This window comes from Macaca thibetana, chromosome 8 (assembly GCF_024542745.1).
Source record: "Macaca thibetana thibetana isolate TM-01 chromosome 8, ASM2454274v1, whole genome shotgun sequence".
NCBI classification, from domain to species: Eukaryota; Metazoa; Chordata; class Mammalia; order Primates; family Cercopithecidae; genus Macaca; species Macaca thibetana.
The window spans coordinates 115,755,183-115,776,002 of record NC_065585.1 but is presented as its reverse complement, the minus strand read 5'-3'; the positions used below and the strand labels follow the sequence as shown (position 1 = coordinate 115,776,002).

Genomic DNA, 20,820 nt, shown 5'->3' with positions numbered 1-20,820 from the left:
GTAGTTGAGAAAGGTACCTTGAAAGAATGTGTGCATTGCCAAGTTTACAGAAATGCTTGTCTATTACTGACCACTGTAGTACCTTGATCAGGCCTTAGTGTAGCACGTAACAAATGCCAAAAGGGTGGGAATAAAACTAAAAAGCATTTCAGATTCTCTCTGAATGGCCTGGCAATAGTTCAAGTGTATACCCTTTCAATCCTATAATGTCACTACCTATAATGTCACCATAATAGAGTACCAAAATATTCCACCAAGCAATAATCTTTTTACAATCTAAACACCCCTTAATAGAGACTCTTTAGATATATTACAGATTTGAACATCCATAAACAAAATACCATGTACCCATTAAAAAGAAATGGCAGGTGAAGAAATTAAGTACCAGAACAGTATTTTTGTGTATCTATATATAAGAAGATTCAATTTATAAAAAATAAATTATAATGGTATGTGTGTGTGGTATACACACACACGTTTTATTTTTACATAAGCACATACTTATTTATATGTATGGAAGCATAAACATTTTTTAACAACAGTTACCTTGGTTAGCCTGCTATAAAATGTACAGATGGCTTTTGCAATTAGAACAGAATTTTCAAAATAACGATATAGGCCAGGTGCAGTGGCTCACACCTGTAATCCCAGCACTTCAGGAGGCTAGGGTGGGCCAATCACTTGAGGCCAGAAGTTTGAGACCAGCCTGGTCAACATGTTGAAACCCCATCTCTACTAAAAATACAAAAATTACTGTCGGGCGTGGTGGCTCACGCCTGTAATCCCAGCACTTTGGGAGGCTGAGGCAGGTGGATCACAAGGTCAGGAGGTCGAGACCATCCTGGCTAACACGGTGAAACCCTGTCTCTACTAAAAATACAAAAAATTAGCCGGGTGTGGTGGCGGGCGCCTGTAGTCCCAGCTACTCGGGAGACCGAGGCAGGAGAATGGTGTGAACCCGGGAGGGGGAGCTTGCAGTGAGCCGAGATCTCACCACTGCACTCCAGCCTGGGCGACAGAGCAAGACTCCGTCTCAAAAAAAAAAAAAAAAAAAAAAAAAAATTAGGTGTGGTGGCACACGCCAGTGATTCCAGCTATTGGAGAGGCTGAGGCATGAGGATTGCTTGAACCTGGGAGGCAGAGGCTGCAGTGAGCCAAGATTGTACCACTGCACTCCAGCCTGGGCGACAGCAAGACTGTCTCAAGAAAGAAAAAATAACAACTGACATAAAATATTAATAAAGTTATCTCTGCAGGCCAAGCTCTCTAAGCTACAGTCAAAAGAATAACAGAGGAATGTTTTGATGGTTGACTTATTAAATGAGGTGATTAAGAAAATGACCATAAGAAACCTAAAGTGAGGGGCATTCTACAAAGTAATTCAACTAACAATGCCATGAAAGACAAAGACTGAGCAACTGCTCCCAATTAGAGGAGGCTACAGAGTAATGACACCTAAAGAATGCAACAATGATTTGTATGGTATATTTGTTACAAATACATCATTACAACACTAATAGGAACTGGATAAAGCCTGTTCATTAGATAATAGCCATGCTGCAATGTTAATTTCCTAATTTTGATAATGAAAAATGTCTTTTGAGAAGAGAATGCCCTTGATTTTAGAAAAACAAATCTGAAGCATTCAGGGGTTAACTGCAACTTACTAACAAATGGTTCAGGAAAAAGGTGTGTGGGAGAGAAAAAAATACAGAAAAAGAGAAAGGGAAAAAGAAAGACAAGGCGTGTGGTAAAATGCCAGAATTTGTAGTCACAGTGGCTCACGTCTGTAATCCCACCACTTTGGGAGGCTGAGGCAGGCGGATTACTTGGGCCCAGGAGCTCGGGACCAGCCTGGGCAAAATGAGGAAACCCTGTCTCTATAAAAAAAAAAATTAAAAATTAGCTGGCTATGGTGGCTAAAGTGGGAGGATCACTTGAGCCCAAGAAGTTGAGGCTGCAATGAGCTGTGACTGCACCACTACACTTGCCACTATACTTCAGCCTGGGTGACAGAGTGAGACTGTCTCAAAAAAAAAAAAAAAAAAAAAAAAATTGGGAGTACTCTGGGAGAATATACATGAAATCTTTTACTAGTAACTTCTCTGAAAGACTGAAATTATGTCATAATAGAAAATTGGTCTGCCACAGTGGCTTACGCATGTAATCCCAACACTTTAGGAGGCTGAAGCAGGAGGATCACTTGAGGCCAAGAGTTCAAGAACAGCCTGGCCAATATGGCGAAACCGTCCCCACTAAAAATATAAAAATTAGCCAGCCATAGTAGCGCATGCCTGTAATCCCAGCTACTCAGGAGGCTGAGGCAAGAGAATCGCTTGAACCTAGGAGGCAGAGGTTGCAGTGAGTCGAGATCATGCCACTGCACTCCAGCCTGGGCAACAGAGCAAGACTCCATCTCAAAAAAAAAAAAAGAAGATGAAAAATATAAAGGAACATCATTGTTGCGCAACAAGTCTGAATTAAGTTCCTTTCCATGTTAAGAAGGAAAAGTAAACTGAATTATTCTAGTTCATTTGTTATTCTCATCTAAATAATACGGCTGACTAGTACTGGAACTCATTATTTGGAAGATACTTGACTTACGGGTAGCAACCAATCCAACTTCAGAGGTGATCTGATTATTTCACAATTTATAGAACAACCTACTTTTAGGTAGATGACATTAACAGGTATTAAAAGTACAAGTGGACTTTGAGCCAAGTATCTACAATCAGATGGTCTTGAATTTGACATATTAGACTAATGTTCAATTATTCCCTTATGAGACAGCATGAAAGAATGAAAATGGAACACATTTTAGTCAGATATTAATCTTAAAACGTAAAAGAACAACTTCCTATGAAGATTTTCTTCCCATTTTAAAAAAGTTTTTATGCAGTAAAAACCATCAGTTAGTTGAAAACTTGGCAAGCCATACAAATTCATTTCCTGAAGATTCTATATATTAGTTGTTTCTATACTGCCAATGTGTAAAGTTTTATTACTATTTTACTGAGAAAGTTATGATTTTTCCATTAACTTTGCGGTTGTAAAAGATCAGCTGCACAAGTGCAGTTTTATTAGGCTTAGAGGCCAAATATTTTTCTAACAGGAAACAGTTCTGATATTATAATGGAAGTCAATGAAAAAAAACAGGACCCACAAATCTAGTGAAGCATTTTGTTCTATTAAGGGCAGCTGTGTATGTGTGACTAGCACTTAAAGAATTTAGAGTAACTTTAAGGGGAATAGAATAGCATAACATATATTCAGTACCTACACACCCTGCCTGTATATGTTTTTCCGTTGTTGGGTTTATATGGATATCTATGTTGTTGAAGATTCACGAGTGGAGAAGCTATAAAGAGATGCCTGAGTTGCCAAGAATGAAAATGCTTAGAGGCCTATAAGGGTATATGATTTTTCAGGCTGGTTTTGAATTTTGTTTCTAGTAATTTTAATAATATGGGTAAAACAAACCACAGGTACAGAAACAGAGAAATAGCTCACGGCGCACACTGTGGAAACCTAAACTACTGAGAAAAATAAGGAGATGTCAGTGTGATGACGGTGGAAGAGTAGGGTCTGTGAGTTACAAGTTACCTGGGCCTCCATCTTATTTCTAAAGAGAAAGTTATCACCTTATTCAAACCCACACAAACAATGTGGAACTAGTTTCACTTAAATCTTACCTTTTGGCCGAGCGTGGTGATTCACGCCTTTAATTCTAGCACTTTCGAAGTCCGAGGCGGGTGGATCACCTGAGGTAAGGAGTTTGAGACTAGCCTGGCCAACATGGTGAAACCCCATCTCTCCTAACAAAATACAAAACTTAGCCGGGCATGGTGGCGTGTGCCTGTAATCCCAGCTACTTGGGAGACTGAGGCAGGATAATTGCTTGAACCCAGGAGGTGGAGGTTGCAGTAAACTGAGATCACACCACTGTACTCTAGCCTGGGTGACAGAGGGAGAAGTCATCTCAAAAAAACAAAAAACAGAACAAAACAAAAACTCAACCTTTTGTAATTCCAGAACTTTGGGAGGTCGTCGAAGTGGGCAGTTCACTTGAGCTCAGGAGTTCAAGACCAGCTTGGGCAACATGAAATCCCATCTTTACTAAAAATACAAAAATTAGCCAAGCATGTTGGCTGGTGCCTGTAATCCCAGCTGCACCAGAATCACTTGAACCCAGGAGGTGGAGGCTGCAGTGAGCCGAGATCGTGCCACTGCACTCTAGCCTGGGTGACAAAGCAAGACTCTGTCTCAAAAATAAATACATAAAATAAATCTCACCTTTAGGCCAGGCGCAGTGGCTCACGCCCGTAATCCCAGCACTCTGGGAGGCCAAGGTGGGGGGGCGAATCACTTGAGGTCAGGAGTTCGAGACCAGCCTGACCAACATGGAGAAACCCCGTCTGTACTAAAAAAAATATAAAACTAGTCAGGCTTGGTGGCACATTCCTGTAATTCCAGCTACACAGGGGGCTGAGGCAGGAGAATTGCTTGAACCCAGGAGGTGGAGGCTGCAGTGAGCCGAGATCGTGCCATGGCATTCCAGCCTGGGCAACAAGAGCAAACCTCCGTCTCAAAAAAAAAAACAAAAAAACCTCACCTTTAGCATATAGAGTAGCAACAGAATAGACCGTGCTATGAGTAAGAAAAAAATGGCATTCATTTATTCAACAAGCATTTATTGAGAACTACTAGCCAGCCACTAAGTTAGGGAAACAAGTACAGTAGTCCCCCCTTATCTGTGGGGGATGCCTTCCAAGATCTCCAGTAGATGCCTGAAACCGAGGACAATACTGAATTCCATATATAAAAGGGATTTGCCACATAATGATGCTTTGGTCAGCAACAGACCACACATACTATGGTGGTCCCATAACATTATAACGAAGCTGAAAAATTCTGATCACTATTGCCTGATGACCTGGTAGCCATCATAACACCGTGGTGCAACTCACTTTTTCTAAGTTGAACCCCGTTTAAATACACAAATACCATTGTGTTACAATTGCCTACAGCCATTCAGCACAGCAACGTGCTGTACAAGTTTGTAGCCTAGGAGCAACACGGTATACCGTACAGCCCACGTTTGTGGTAGGCTATACCACAGGTTTAAGTATACTGTACCGTGTTACTACAACAATGAAACCGCCTAATGGAGCATTTCTCAGAATGTCTTCTTGTCATTAAGGGAGGCATGGTACTGGTATTCCCTATACATATATACCTATGATAAAGTTAATGTATCAGTTCGGTGGAGTAAGAGATTATCGACAACTAATAATAAAATAGAACAATTATAACAACGTACTGTAATAAAAGTTATGTGACTCTGCTCTCTCTCTCCCTCTCAAAATATCTTATTTTACTGTACTCACTCTTTTTCTTCTTGTGATGATGTGACCACGGAAAGCGAAACACAGGACAAGCAGGGACTACTGTAAAGAGATCCTGTCCACGCCCTCAAGGAGCTTACACTCTAGCTCAAGCAGACACCATTTAATACCACGTGATAAGTGCAATGCCAAAGGCATACTTGGAACGTTAAGTGGGTCCCAGAAAAGGAACAGCTAAGCAATCTTGGGGTGGGAGCTAGGATCAGGAAAGGCATCTTGGAAAAGATGGGCCAAAACTGTCTTAAGGGAATTAGCTGGGGGTTGATTTTAGGAAAGGGGAATAACAGGAACAGAATGAAACCAATTCGGAACATGGCATTTCCTGGGAACGAAAAGCACCCTTTCCTTATCTGTCAAAGATAAGTCAGAGCATTATCACAGGTCACTTCTGAGATCTGGGACATCAACTGCCCAGGGAGTGGCTGGGTGGACATTCCAGGGTCTTTTTATTGTTTTCTGTTGCATCTCAGACCCTACAACCCCTTCCTGAAAGGGTAAAGCGCACTTCCTTAAGAAAAAGTTGTTAGCAGGTGTGTCCTTTCTCACGGGGGATAATTATCAGGGTGCAGCCACAATAAAGGCCGCAGACGGAAGGTGGGAAGAAGACTTGGGATAAGGTGTGTGGAGGAGCCCACAGGCTCTGGCCCAATTCCAGGGAGTGACGGGACGTCTTTCCGATTGGAGGAGAACTCCCCGATACAAATACAGCAGTGGCATCGCCCCTCCGCGCCCCCCACGCCATGACGAGGAGACGCCGGGGGAAACCCTGCAGTTGTGGGAGGGACAGACGTGCTGGGGGAACGAGAGGCCGCGGGAAGAGGCACTCGCATCAAGGAGGCATTTTAGAGCGAGGATCAGGCGCAGCTGCGGACTGGGGGTCCCGGCTTCGGAACCCGCTGTCCAGCAGGGTCCCGGAAGGCGCGGCGCCCACTCACCGCTGCTGCTGGTGAAGTAGAACACCATGATCACGGGAGCGATGCGGTGACTCCACCGCGGAGCAGCAGCGCTCAACTCACGAAGCTCAGGATACCAGACTCTCGGCGGCCGCCTGGTTCTCGGAACTCCTCCGTGCACTTCCGGCGGACGTCGGGGCGCGTCATAACGCCGGCCGTGGGCGCCATCTTTAGTCCTGGCGAGGCGAAGGGTATTGGCAAGGAGTTTGGTTCAATGATTTGTGGGTTAAGGGAAAGAGGCATCTTGGGCACATTAGTTAACCTATCTGTGCTTCACTTTCCTCAGCAGCGAAATGAAGATGATACTAGAGCAGCTAAGTCACAGGATATTTTTTAGGGTTAATTAAGTTAATGGGCGCCAAGGGTTTAGAACATAGCACACAAGCGAGTTGTTTCTGATACTCACCTGGAGAATATGCCTCTTGGGGATTGGACTGTGTTCTGGCTCAAATCGAAGGCCTGCCATCCCAAACCTCTGAACCTCAGAGGTACTCCTGCTGTAAAGTAGGAATAATCATACTCATGTAAGGCTCCTACAGCACTTGGTTTTGCCCTGATTATTTCTCTTTTGAGAAAGCACATTTATCTGAGGAATGTGAGTCCTTTTAAATTACTAGGTCTGGAGAGGCATTAAAATGAGACCCCATCATGTTCTACTATCCCCTTGAGCTATGTATTCATCTCCTGAAACTACCTGCTTCTGCCACAAGTAGCTATCTACTAACCTCACACTGCCACACAAGACACTATGACCCACACCCTACAGCTTAACAATGTCTAGCCAATCACTGATGCATGTAGTTTCTATAAATGAAAATGCTTGACAGTTGTGTATCGGCCCACTTCCTGTCCTCCTTTTTCGTCTTTAAAAACCTGCTTGTAGCAAAGGCCGGACAGAGCTCATATCCAAAGCTACTGGTGGAGGGTGGGCTGTCGGGGGGGGGGGGGGGGGGGAAGGAATCTTCTGGGCAGCTGTCTCCACTTTAACTCAAGCAAACTCTACATTCTTATTTTTTTGCCTCAGCCTTTCCTTTTAAACTGACACTCTTAAATCACTCTCACTGACTTCATTCTATGACATTGAGGGCATCACTTAACGAAATTTATTTATGTGCTCGCTTTGACAGCATGTGTACTAAAATTGGAATGATACAGAGAACATTAACATGGCCCCTGCTCAAGGATGACATGCAAATTTGTGAAAATTAAATTTGAAAAAATAAACATAAAACCCTAAACTTATTTGAAACTAAAAATGTGCCAGAAACACTGTACCAGGAGCTGGTGACACAAAGATAGTAACAATAGCTAACAATAAACGTTTTAGGAACTTTCTGGTTTTCCAAAGTAAGAATTTAACTCTGTTCTGTAAATAGCAATTGTTTTGGGGTTCTCAGTTGTATTATTTGTAAAATGGGAATGGCAATAGATATTAATACCTTATGGATTGTGGTGAGAAGTAAAAGAAACAAAACATGTAAAGCATCTAAGAATGCCTGGCACATAGCAGGTGTTAAGTTTTATATTTTAATTTTAAAAATAAAATAGTGAATAGAAACCTAAAGTTACTGATAAAAATGAAACTAACAAGCTTCAAATGTGAAAAATAAGTGCATTCAGAATCTTGGAGAGGCCTGTATTTATTTATTTATTTTCGAGACGGAGTCTTGCTCTGTCGCCACGTTGGAGAGGCCATTTTACAAAAATTTCTTACCCCAAGTGACCCCAGAATGTACATCGACTTCAACCGGGCCGAGAACTACAATTCCCAGAATGACCTAAACAAGGCCCCGGGAACGCAGCCCGGCGTTGCTGCAGGGAATTGTGGGTGGCGTGGTTTCCCTCAGAGCTTTTCACCTCACCAGGGCGCGAGAATCTTGGACACAGCCACCAGGGTAGGCGGGGTAAGGGCTGGTGCTCCACCAATCACCGAGCCAGCCCCTGGAAGCGTTGAGCCGTGGCCAATCGGAACGCAGCGGCTTCCTCCTAGCCTGGCGCGCGATAATTTGAAGACGCTCACGGAGCGGCTGTCTGGGCTGAGGAGAGCTTGCCGGGTTCTGAGGCGCAGGTAACCTCTGGAGTAGGCCGAGGCAGGGCTGTGGAAGGCTGAGGCGAGCGGGAGACCTTGTGGGACGTGGGGACGAATGTCACGGGAAAAGAGCTTTTGCTTGGCGCTCGGCAGGTCCGCGACCCCGAGACCGAAGAAGCCACTAACCCGTTCTCCGCGCTCACAGGCGCTGGGTTTCCATCTTCCCGACGTCGGCGTTTCCTTGTTTTGGATTTAGGGTTGGTTGGTTTGTTTCCCTGACCGGGTTCAGGGTCGGGACGCTTTCCTCTCCTACCTTTCCTCGCTTAGCCCCAGAGGGGCCATCCCTTAAGCCGCAGCTCGACCTGAATTCCCAGAGACCCTGGCCTTTCAGTTTGTTCATTTATTAATGGCTTTGAAATAACGCTTGTGTGCTGCTTTGGGGGGAATTTTCCTGATGCCACGGAAGGGGAAGGAAATGAACTCTGACGAGCCACATAGCCGCCTGCTCGTGCATTCTTGCATTTGTTTTCAGCAGCTTCACGACTTTAAGGGATTTTTATAAAAAGGGAAGCAAACGGCTTGCTCCAGGCTCCTCAGCTAGGAAAATGGCAGAGGACTGTGCTTCACCCATTTTCTTGCTGGGCTCTGATGAAAAGTTACAGACGGTCTCTGCCTTCATTGAAGGCTGTTGAGATGGGGAAACAAGAAAATGTCTTAAATGGACTATTAGGGAAATACAGGGTGCCATGGAGGCAGAACAAGCGCGTGTAACCCTGGGAGGGGGTGGAAGGAGAGCAGTGTCGAGGAAGGCCTCCCGGAAAATAGGGTTTTAACTTGGTGTGAAATAGACTAATTAAAGGGGGTATAATTTTGATAAAGCGACTTTTAATATTTTGATGAATGTGGTTATTGTCATTTCTTTTAGGAATTCAATAAAATGGCAGCTCTTACTCCAAGGAAGAGGAAACAGGATTCTTTGAACTGTGACAGGTGAATCTCAGCCTACGAATAGAAACTCTTAGAAAAATCCACCTTGTCTCTCTTGTTCTCTCCCATTTTCTAAAATTTTTGTTCTTCCACTAGCCTACTCCTTGTGGCTACAGTGATAACCTGATAACCTATATTTTAATTCTAGCTAGGAAATACATTAAGTTTTCATAACGAATTATTTAGTCCTTTTCAAGGGAATCAAAGAAGGCTGTTTTTTGGTTTTTGGTTTTTTCTTTTGACATAGAAGCAGCCTATTGAAGAAAGCTATTTTCTATGGCTAGGAAATATACCAGATCGGCTATTACCTTGTTCCTTTCTGTTCCCCTACAATATTTTATATAGTGTCTTGCATACAGTAGATGCTTGTCTGGAAACAATTCTAGAAAGTTTGTGTACTCAGATATTAATTACTCTACCCAGGAAAAGCCCCAGGGGGTCAGTTCATTACAGACAATTATTATAGGGGACTTGTAGACAATAGAGCAAAATATATGAGCTATCATTTATATATGGCCAACACATAGAAATAGATTTTAAAACACATGCATATATGTCTAGCAAAGCTTCTTTGTGTATGGTGTTTGTTTTCATGAACATTGGGCTCTTTGGGAAGATATTTGAATGTTTTATTTGATAAAGACAATTTGAGAATCCTACTGTTAAACTAATAGAAAATTGTGTGTATGTTTGGGGGTACATGTATTAATATGACCTATAAGTTGAGCTTATTACTTAGCAGTAGATTTATGTAAATTTTGACACAAAATAATCTTAATGGACTTTTTTTTTTATAGCCTTTTACACTTCACTGAAAATCTGTTTCCATCACCTAATAAAAAGCACTGTTTTAATCAAAACGGTGATAAAAATGAAGAAAACCTGCATTGCTCTCAACAAGGGCATTTTGTTTTAAGTGCACTCAAAACAACTGAAATAAATAGACTGCCATCAGCAAATCAAGGCTCACAATTTAAATCTTCTGTGTCCACTGTATCTTTCTACAACCAAAATAAGTGGTACCTCAATCCACTGGAGAGAAAGCTGATAAAAGAGAGTAGATCTACTTGTCTAAAAACTAATGATGAAGATATATCTTTTCCCATTGTGACAGAAAAAATGCAGGGAAAACCAGTCTGTTCCAAGAAGAACAACAAAAAACCACAGAAGAGTTTAACTGCTAAGTATCAACCAAGGTATAGACACATCAAGCCTGTATCAAGGAATTCTAGAAATCCCAAGCAAAATCGAGTGATCTATAAGCCAATTATGGAGAAAGAAAATAATTGTCACTCAGCTGAAAATAATCCCAGTGCTCCTCGGGTTCTAAGCCAAAAAATAAAACCACAAGTTACGCTCCAGGGTGGAGCAGCATTTTTTGTTAGTAGAAAAAAATCCTCTCTTAGAAAATGGTCCCTGGAAAATGAGCTGTCACGGGGCACCCAAAAGAATAAATCAGCAGTGATTGAAGATTCTGATGTACAGACTGTCAGTGAAAAAAAAGCTTTTGAGACAAGGCAGGTGCCAAAGTGCTTAATCCTAGAAGAGAAATTGAACATTGGACTAAGTGCAAGCAGTAAAAATCAAGAGGAATTAATAAAGGTAAAGCTAAATATATCACTTTAAAAATGGCTATATAATAAAACTTTAGTATGACATAGTTGAATAAAATTTTATTTTCTGGACTGCTTTTATAAAGCCAGATAGCATAGTGTTTAGTTATTGTAAGGAGTTTATTTATTTATTTATTTTGAGATGGGGTCTTTCTTTGTGACCCAGGCTGGAGAGCAGTGGCACAAACACTGCTCACTACAGCCTCAACCTCCTAGACCCAAGCAATCCTACCAAGTAACTGGTACTATAGGTGCACACCACCTCACCTGGCTAATTCTTGCATTTTTTATAGAGGCTGGGATTTCACCATGTTGCCCAGGCTGGTCTCGCACTACTGGGCTACAGTGATCCACCTGCCTCACCCTCCCAAATTGCTGGGATTATGGGTGTGAACCAGTGCACCTGGCCCGGCCACATTTTAAGTTCTCAATAGGTACATGTAGCTGGTGGCTACCATGTTAGACCATGCTGGTGTAGAACTTCTGTTGCTGATCTTCTGTCTATAACCTTCGTCAGAAAAAAAGTTGGGTTTTGTGGGGCAGCTAGGGACAGAAAGCCAATGAAGCAGCCTTAAGAAAGGTTGTCTCCCAGATCAGGGCTTCCATGTCTATGGTGGCTTGTTTATATTCATCACAACCCTTGTAGCTGGAGAAATGGTAGGCGTATGTGATACCCAGTATACTCAGGCTTATAGTCATGTCTTTCCTAACCCACCTCTCATCGTTGCCGTCCTCACTCACTTCTCTCAAATTCAACCCCAGTTCATATCTCTTGTAATCACCTAAATTTCAAACCTCAGTGGCAAAGATTATAAACTGGTGGCCAGTAAACCAAATCTCCCCCATAAATGTTTTGCTTGGCCTACATAATTTTAAAATTGGAGCCAAAATTATTTTTAAGTACAAGAAATTTCTGGTGTCTCATGAAATATTGAAAACTGAGCCTTCATTTCTACATGGCAATAATCAGCTGAATATCAGGCTGAGTATCATACCATTTGACAAGTATGGGCTGGCTCTTCATTTCTCTAAGTCAGTGTATATCTATTTAGATCAGTTTAGTTTTGATAATTTTACTTACTGCTGCCCTTGTAAGGCATTTAAGTTTTTAGTCCTCACTGTAAATATTTTTTTTCCTGTTTATCAAGTATGGCCAAGTAGATTGTTAAATGAGATAGGTTCTTGCTGGCTAAGCCATGACAGTCTAATTTTACTAATTCATTTTCTGTTTATATCAACAAAACACTTCTGTGTCTTGATAGGGATTTTGATTACAAGAGTAAGCTTCGTCAAAATTTATTAAACTGTGCTTTATACCTATACATTTATATGAAAATTAAGTTTTTTGAAATGTTGGGGCATAACTCAAGCTAAAATTGTCTCAATCCAGTAAAACAAAGAAAGAATCTGCAGTTTCCCTATACATCTCCTAATGATGATGATGATCTATTTGGTACAGCCTGGTGGTGTACCAAATGAATGGTGACCTGATGAGTTCTCTGTAAGCAGTGTAACAGAGAATTCTGTAATTCTCTTTTCTGTCTTATTTTCATTTTCTTAGCTTCACTTTATGGGTTTGGTATTGAGTTAGTTTTCAGTAGTTTGGGAGGCTGGGCTTTTGTCATTTTAAATTTGTGGAAAGGGACTATACTTTCTCAGGATATTGCTAAATACCCATGTCTAGAATTCATCTCTGCTAGCTAAGGGCGAATCTGATTTTCTGTTTTTTTATTTTGAGATGGAGTCTCACTCTGTCGCCCAGGCTGGAGTGCAGTGGCGCAATCTCAGCTCACTGCAACCTCCGCCTCCTGAGTTCAAGCAATTCTCTACCTCAGCCTCCCAAGTAGCTGGGATTACAGGCACCCGCCAACATGCCTGTTTAATTTTTGTATTTTTAGTAGGGACGGGGTTTCACCTTCTTGGCCAGGCTGGTCTTGAACTCCTGACTTCGTGATCCACCTGCCTTGGTCTCCCAAAGTGCTGGGATTACAGGTGTGAACCACCACGCCCGGCCGGTGAATCTGATTTTCATGAGGATACCCTTTCCCCAACTCATGGAGCCCTGAAAAGTGTTAAACTGATGGGTTATCCCACCTCTGCTGGGATATTATGGTTTTGAGTAGTAGAAGTTGTATTTTAACCAAGAGGTTTTTCCTTTTTCCCCAAGCCGTATATTCCCTAGTAATTCCCAAATTAGTATGAGGGAAATCTGTCAGAATTTTTTCTACTTTGCTTTTCCCACATTCCTGCTACTCTCCAGTGACTCTAGAAAGTTATTCTTTCCTTAGCTGCTCATTTTAAAAGTTCATGGCAAAAAGTTGTCCCTTTCCAGTTTGGTGGCTGCTGGGGAAATTTTTGCCATTTTTACTGACGTTTTTGTTCATTTCATTATGAAAGTGATGGTCTGCAATCATTCTGCCGTCTCTATCAGGAAGTATAACACATTTTTGAGAGGATGACAGATTACAACATGTGTACTCTGGCTTTTTTTTCTTTTGAGATGGAGTGTTGCTATGTCGCCAGGCTGGAGTGCAGTGACATGATCTTGGCTCATTGCAACCTCCACCTCCTGGGTTCAAGCGATTCTCCTGCCTCAGCCTCCGAAGTAGCTGGGACTACAGGTGTGTGCCACCAAGCCCAGCTAATTTTTGTATTTTTAGTAGAGATGGTTTCACCGTGTTAGCCAGGATGGTCTCAATCCCTTGACCTCGTGATCTACCCACCTCAGTCTCCCAAAGTGCTGGGATTACAGGCATGAGCCACCGCACCCTGCCATACTCTGGCTTTTAAAAGATAATGTACACTTGGTGAATACAGGGGAAGTTTTCCTAAAAATAGTTTGACGATTGAAAATCACATTATGAAATGTAATTCATAATAAACCAAATCCTTTGTTTTAGAAATAGATCTGGGATTCATTCACTAGAAAACAGTTAAAAATTAGATTTGTTCCTTTTTTTTTTTTTTTTAACCTATTTTCAGGATTCATCAGATGACAGAGTTTTGTCAAAGGAACATAAAGTTGATAAAAATGAAGCTTTTCCTTCAGAGGATTCTCTTGGTGAGAATAAGACAAGTAAGAGAAAACTAGCATGAATTTAACTGCTTAATGCTTTATTACATATGTTATATAATAATTCTTATAATAATTTTTGGGTCTTTCTGTTTTCAGTCGTGTGCCTGTAGTTAGTATCTTTGTTTTTATCTCTGTGACACCGTTTTCTGTAGTAAAGCAGTGCATTGCGTTTTGAAAAACAAGAAACAAGAAGATCCTAGGTTAAAATTTTAGACAAAATGGTAGTCTTAATTGGTCTATGGCTGTGGCCAAGTTACTTAAGCTCTCTAGAGTTGAGTGTTCTCATTATAAAATCATATCTACCCTATCTTTCTCCCAAAACAATGTAAGTTAAAACTATTATGTATATTTGTGATCAAAGCCCAGTTGTGAGCAGAACTTACCAAGTCTTATAAATGACACTGAAATGTCAGGAACCATGAGATTTTTGTCTAGGTTTACTGCTAATTAGCTGTATGATCTAGGAAGAGATCTCTAAAGAGTTAAAGTTAATTTTTAAATTTCTGTCACTTCTGAAATCGTATTCCTAATTTATGCTATCAGTGTTAAATAGCTTAATAAATTATGAATACATAAAGCTTTTTTAATGATTCTGAGATATGCTAATAACTAGTATTTACTGAGTGCTGAATATATATATCAGGCAGTGCTAAGTATTTAGTATAAGTTATGTTTTTCATAGATTGTGCTCAAAGCACTGATACAATAGAACATATAACAGAAAAACAATGCCATCTACTTACAATAGTTATAAATTTTTCTTTCAAAATATATTTTAGTACATTGTCTATTTAAAGAAAGATAGTGAATAAAAATAATACAATGGTATAAGGATATGGCAGAAATCATGAAAGTTATTAAAAAGACCAAAATTTTATTACTTAATAACTACAGTGTATCATTTAATTCTCCCAACTACTGTAGGTCCTGATATGCCCATTTATAGATGAGGAAATGGACTTGTGTTAAGTAACTTACCCATAGCAGCTCAGACTCTCACCTGCCTTGGCCTTATTTCTAGAGGATGAGCTCTAATTATTTTTCAGTGCAGAGTTAGTTTGTTTTTTTAGCCCACTCTTAACTTACTATTTTCCTCAAATCAGTCGCTGTTTTAACTTTGGTCTTTTCTTTTAATACTGTTTGTTTTGCCATAATTTTAGATTTACAGAAAAGTTAAAGTACAGAGAATAGCAGTGTATCTCTTACCCTGTTACCTCAATTCTTAACATCTTATGTTATAATACCTTTGTCAAAACTAAGAAACTGGTATTGGTATAGAATTTTTTTTTTTTTTTTTTTGAGATGGAGTTTTGCTGTGTTGCTCAGGCTGGAGTGCAGTGGCACCATCTCGGCTCACTGCAGCCTCTGCCTCCAGGGTTCAAGCATTTCTCCCACCTCAGCCTCCCAAGTAGCTGGGATTATAGAGCGTCCGCCACCATGCCCGGCTAATTTTTGTTAAGATGGGGTTTCACCATGTTGGCCATGCTGGTTTCAAACTCCTGACCTCAAGTAATCCACCCGCCTCAGCCTCCCAGAGGGCTGGGATTACAGGCGTGAGCCACTGTGCCTGGCCATAAACACTAGACTTTATTTGGAGTTTACCAAATATTGGTAGTAGTATATTACTATTAACTAAACTTCATTTGGAATCTTCTATTAATGTTTTCTTTCTGTCCCAGCATCCAATCCAAGGTACTGAATTATGTTTAATTGTAATGTGTCTTTAGTCTTGTCTGTGACATTTCCTGTCTTATTTCTTTGTTTGCATATTGCCAGTTGGACGTTGATATCTCCAACTGTAATCCAGTACTCCAGGATTTATTCTATCCTTTTTTCATCTGCAACTTCCCTCTCAGACAGTGAGAAACTTAGTTCCTACTATTCACTATTCACCTACTTATTTGTTCTGTCCCAGTAAACATGTAAAACATTTCATAATTGTTAATTCATACCCCTGTGAGAAATATATTAACCAATTAGAGTGCAATTTTTTTTTCTCTTTGAGACAGTCTCACTCTGTCACCCAGGCTGTAGTGCAGTGGTGCAATCTCAGCTCACTGCAACCTCTGCCCCCAGGGTTCTAGCGATTCTCCTACCTCAGCCTCCTGAGTACCTGGCATTACAGGTGTCTACCACCATGCCCGGCTAATTTTTTTGTATTTTTAGTAGAGATGGTGTTTCGCCATGTTGGGCAGGCTCATCTCGAACTCCTGACTTCAGGTGATCCACGTGCCTCGGCCTCCCTTACCTTTCATCTCATTGTTCATGTTGAGGTTGAGATGAATCTTATCTAATTCAGTGTCTTTTTCTGTATGTAATTATTGCCGAAGTAAGCTTTTGTGGAATCCTGTATCAACTCATGCCATTCTTTTCTAAATGTGATATATTTTCAATGTTTTCCCTTTGTAGAATTCCATATATAGTTTTATATATATATATTAAATAATATACGTATTTTCTAGGATTATAGGCGTGAGCCACTGCACTCAGCCTAGAGTACAATTTTAAGTAGTGTCTTTTTGTCTTTATCCTTATAACTTCTAGTTAAAACACCATTTGCTGAAGTTACTTAGGCCAGCTTCTCTTTTTCCCCCTACCTCCTTCGGTGTCGTTATGCTGTACAGTTCTAATATAGTTAGGTTCATTTCTCACAGTATGCATTCCATCTTAGGCTACCTCAGTAGCCTGGTTGATATTTATACATATTTTTTTCTCATTTGATGTACATTGAAGTTCATTCTTTGTGATTTTTACAGTTCTGTGGGTTTTATCAAATGTATAGAATTATGTATTAGCCATTACAGTACCACACAGAACAGTTCCTTCACCCTAAAATTTCCCTATGCCTACATTTTGTTGTTACTGTCCTTCCCCGCAGTCCGGTGGCAACCATTCATCTGCCTTTTATTTCTATAGTTTTACCTTTTCCAGGAAAAACATTACACATATGTATCCTTTGGGGTCTGGCTTATTTCACTTAGTAATACATTTAAAGTTCATCCATGATGTTGGATGTATCAGTAGTAATTCTCATTTATCACTGAACTGTCGGCATACCATAAGAATTCTTTATATATTCTGGATACAAGTTTTTGATCAGATACATGATTGCAAATATTTTCTCCCCTCAATCTGTGGCTTGTCTTTTCATTCTCTTTATTTTTTGTAGAGCACAATTTTTAAATTTGATAAAGTCTAAATTAATTTTTTATAAATGTATTATGCTTTTGGTGTTGTGTGTAAAAACTTATTACCCAATCCAAGTTCATGAAGATTATTCCCTAATAGTTTTTCTAGAAGTTTTGTAGTTTTATGTTTTTACCTTATTATTATTTTTTTTGTAGAAACACAGTCTCACTAAGTTGCTCAGACTTGTCTTGAACTCCTGGCCTAGGCAATCCTCCCGTTTTTGGTCTCCTAAAGTGTTGGGATTACAGGCATGAGCCACCATGCCTGATCATAGTTTTACATTTAGATCTGTGATCCATTTGAGTTAAGTTTACATAAGGTTTGAATAGGTGTAATTTTTTTTGCATGTGGACGTTTAATTGGTCCAGCACCATTTGTTGAGGACTGTTTTTCCTCCATGGGATTACCTTTGCCTCTTTGTTAAATCTCGATCTTGAGTAGTATTTTGTCTTAATTAACCTTTGAAATCTTATGAATTAAAGCTTTGATTTTATTTGGTAATACACATTATCACAATTTTTCCCCTACCAGTTTCTCCTAAGTCCACTGTCTATCCAATCTTCAGTGCATCTTCAGTCAATTCAAAAAGGTGAGAATTGTTACTGTTTTAAAGTTCAAGCCTTATAAATTACACAGGTCCTCTGGGTCTCTTTTTCAGTCTCGTGCTACTTAATTTGGGGAGTTTTTTTTCTTCCTCACTAAGGGGAATAGGAGAATAATATTGAGAATAGGGTGATGAAATCAGTCCCTCATGGAAACATAAGAACTTAAGAGTTGAGAGATGGAAAAGATCTTTATATGCTTGAGTAAGAGTAATTGCTAACATATAATACCTTACCTGTAATAAGTAGCTTTTGTATCTATTATCTTAATTTTCACAACAAATTAGAAGGTAGATACTATTATTCTATTTTTAGCCTAAGAAACTGTTAGTAATTTAGCCACAGTTGCACAGCTATTAGGTACTAGGACCAGGACTAGAATCTGTATCTGAACCAAATGCCCATTAAGTTATATTTCCTTCCCTGGGTGATAGTATAGTAGCTACAATTTAATAAGCATTTACAGCTTCATGATGTAGGTACCATTGTTACCCATTTTGTAGATGAGAAAGCTGGCTGGAGGAGTAAGTAACTTGCAGCAGCTTAATGTTATCATAAAGTATAGCTGAAGACTGCATTGGGGGAGGCACGGATGGGTAGAGAGCATGATAGGCAGCAGAGCTCTGAAAAAGTAGTTTCTTATAGTCTAAACATCTTCTTCCTAAGTAGCTTTGATCCTTCTCTCTCCATTTGATTATAAATAACTCCAGATATTAACTAAGGAACTTCCCGGCTACATTTTCCTTACTCTCAGAGCACCTCATCTTAAATTGCCTCAGTGACTAGGTTGAGTGGGCAGCTTTTCCTCTTCAAAGGTTTGTTTCTAGTTTTTCTCACCTTTCCCATTTTTCACCTGTGTTGTCATCTTTCATGACCTTTTATTGAAGATGCGAGCTGTCTTAGTTCATTTTGTGTTGCTATCACAGAATACCATGGACTAAGTAATTTATAATGGACAGAAATTTATTTGGCTCACAGTTCTGGAGGCTGAGAAGTCCAAGATCAAGCAGCCACATCTGGTGGGTGCCTTCTTGCTGCATGATCCCATGGCAGAAGGCAGAACAAGAGAGTGTACATGAGAGAACAAGAGAGCTTGGCTTGCAGCCTCACGTCCTTCAATAATCAACATTAATTCATTCATGAAGGTGGAGCTATCATGAGCTAAACACCTCTTAAGTTTTCACACATGAATTTTGGGGGACATGCTCAAACCATAGCAGAAGCCTACCACAATTAACTGATAAAAGTGTATACTAATTTAGTCTAGTATAAAGAGACAGGCCAGGCTCTGTGGCTCACGCCTGTAATCCCAGCACTTTGGGAGGCCAAGGTGGGTGGATCACCTGAGATCAGGAGTTTGAGACTAGGCCAACATGGTGAAACCCCATCTTTACTAAAAATACAGAAATTAGCTGGGCATGATGGGGCATGCCTATAATCCCAGCTACTCAGGAAGCTGAGACAGGAGACTAGCTTGAACCCAGGAGGTAGAGGTTGCAGTGAGCCAAGATTGCACCACTGCACTCCAGCTTGGGCGACAGAGCAAGACTCTGTCTCAAAAAAAAAAAAAAAAAAAAGACAGTGGGATACTATTTGTTAAATAATATGATATTACTCTTTTTGTAGACTCCAAAATGTCAGTTATCAGCAATTTGAGATTTAATCTGTTACTTCAGATAGATTACAGATTCTCAAAGTGCTTAGTCTCACATTTGTTTTTTGGTTTTTAAAATTCATTCAGTGAACATTTAGAGAGTATCACATGCTATTGAGCTATACTGAGTTCTAGAGATGTGAAGATAATTAACGTGGTCTTGCTATCAAGGTTATGGTTAGAGGAGGGTAGACATTTAAACTAGTATAGTGTTACAATTGCTAAAATGGAAGCAAAGAGATGGCTATCACACATGCAGGGTCAGGGAGAGCTGAGTTAGCAAAGGCTGCATAAGGTGAAAAGGGTCAGTAACTTGGACAAATGTTTTTTCATACTGTAGGTAGCAGCCCATTAGTAGTTCATCAGACCAGTTTAGGGTGTCATATCTAGTGACAGTTACTATGGGACTGAACGAAGGTGGACGAACACAAAAATGAAGACAAAGACAAAAGGATCTTTTTAAAGAAGGGGTTGGGAGCTTCTCGCTTCTAGTGAGCAAGGGCCCTGAGCTTCTACAGCCTTTTGTATTTATTGGGTAGAAACAGCAGAGGGGAGCAGGTAAAGGTCAGCTGCATGATTTATCACAGGTTCACTTGATTGTTAACAAGCTTCAAATGTGCCTGTAGATAATGGCAAGAAACACTGTGCCTGGGCATGACTGCCCTCAGCATTCCTTCTGGGTGGCAGACGCAGTTGGTCAGTTTGCCAGCAACCTGCATTCATGAGAACAGTTTGCTGTTTGCTTATATGGCCTCCAGTGGTATACTGAATTGGTCACAACTCCCATTCTTTTGGCCTCCAACAATAGCATTTATTTTTAGTGGAGTAGTGTATCTCACACAGCAAGTATATTTAGTGAAACTTTGGTTTTATGTCTATACTAGTCATGTGAAATGTATTTCTTAGCATAGATTTGTCAAGTCAATTTGAAAACTACTTTTCAGACAAATGGTAAGAAGACAGCTTGACTTAGCTTAATGCAGTAGAGCTAATGCTCCACTTTCTTCTTTTCTACTCTGTCAGGTTTTTTTTTTTTCCCCCTGTTGTTTGAACCTCTTACTTTGGGCACTGGGCGGGGGGGTTCTTATTTACTTCTACTCTTTAGGGATTTCTACTCCTTTCATTACAAGGCAAGGGTTACAAACTCAGTACCTACAGAGCCAGCAGGCTGGGTGGAAACTAGGGCCAGCTGAAGAATTGTCCACTTAAAAGGGCATGTGCTATTCCAAGTTCGAACTTGTAGATTCTTTGATGGAATAGAGGTTTAGTGATCTTACAGTCTGTTTTAATATTGGAAATACACATTTTTAAG

At 40.4% G+C, this 20,820-nt stretch overlaps 3 protein-coding genes and 1 non-coding gene across 11 annotated transcripts in view; 2 read left to right on the top strand and 2 right to left on the bottom strand.

Annotated features, from left to right (window-relative positions):
* CCDC25 (coiled-coil domain containing 25) overlaps window positions 1–20,820 on the bottom strand; it is a 614,024-nt gene that overhangs the window by 32,709 nt on the left and 560,495 nt on the right. For 2 of the 3 annotated variants that reach the window (XM_050802555.1, XM_050802557.1), the window contains one exon: window positions 6,341–6,480. In XM_050802555.1, coding sequence (XP_050658512.1) covers window positions 6,341–6,368 — 28 coding nt within the window. In that variant the 5' untranslated portion in view covers window positions 6,369–6,480. Of the gene's footprint in view, window positions 1–6,340; window positions 6,481–20,820 lie in introns of those variants that run through there. The other variant, XM_050802556.1, reaches the window with a different exon arrangement.
* The window catches only part of LOC126961761 (lymphokine-activated killer T-cell-originated protein kinase), a 394,985-nt gene that overhangs the window by 171,847 nt on the left and 202,318 nt on the right, over window positions 1–20,820 (bottom strand). The gene's annotated exons all lie outside the window — the stretch shown is intronic.
* LOC126961871 (U6 spliceosomal RNA) lies at window positions 7,470–7,571 on the top strand. The gene has a single exon (XR_007728457.1). It is a non-coding gene; the product is annotated as a U6 spliceosomal RNA (small nuclear RNA).
* ESCO2 (establishment of sister chromatid cohesion N-acetyltransferase 2) overlaps window positions 8,212–20,820 on the top strand; it is a 30,663-nt gene continuing 18,054 nt past the window's right edge. For 2 of the 3 annotated variants that reach the window (XM_050802484.1, XM_050802487.1), the window contains exons 1-5: window positions 8,212–8,426; window positions 9,313–9,377; window positions 10,172–10,976; window positions 13,970–14,063; window positions 17,784–17,841. In XM_050802484.1, coding sequence (XP_050658441.1) covers window positions 9,325–9,377; window positions 10,172–10,976; window positions 13,970–14,063; window positions 17,784–17,841 — 1,010 coding nt within the window. In that variant the 5' untranslated portion in view covers window positions 8,212–8,426; window positions 9,313–9,324. The remainder of the gene's footprint in view (window positions 8,427–9,312; window positions 9,378–10,171; window positions 10,977–13,969; window positions 14,064–17,783; window positions 17,842–20,820) is intronic. The other variant, XM_050802486.1, reaches the window with a different exon arrangement.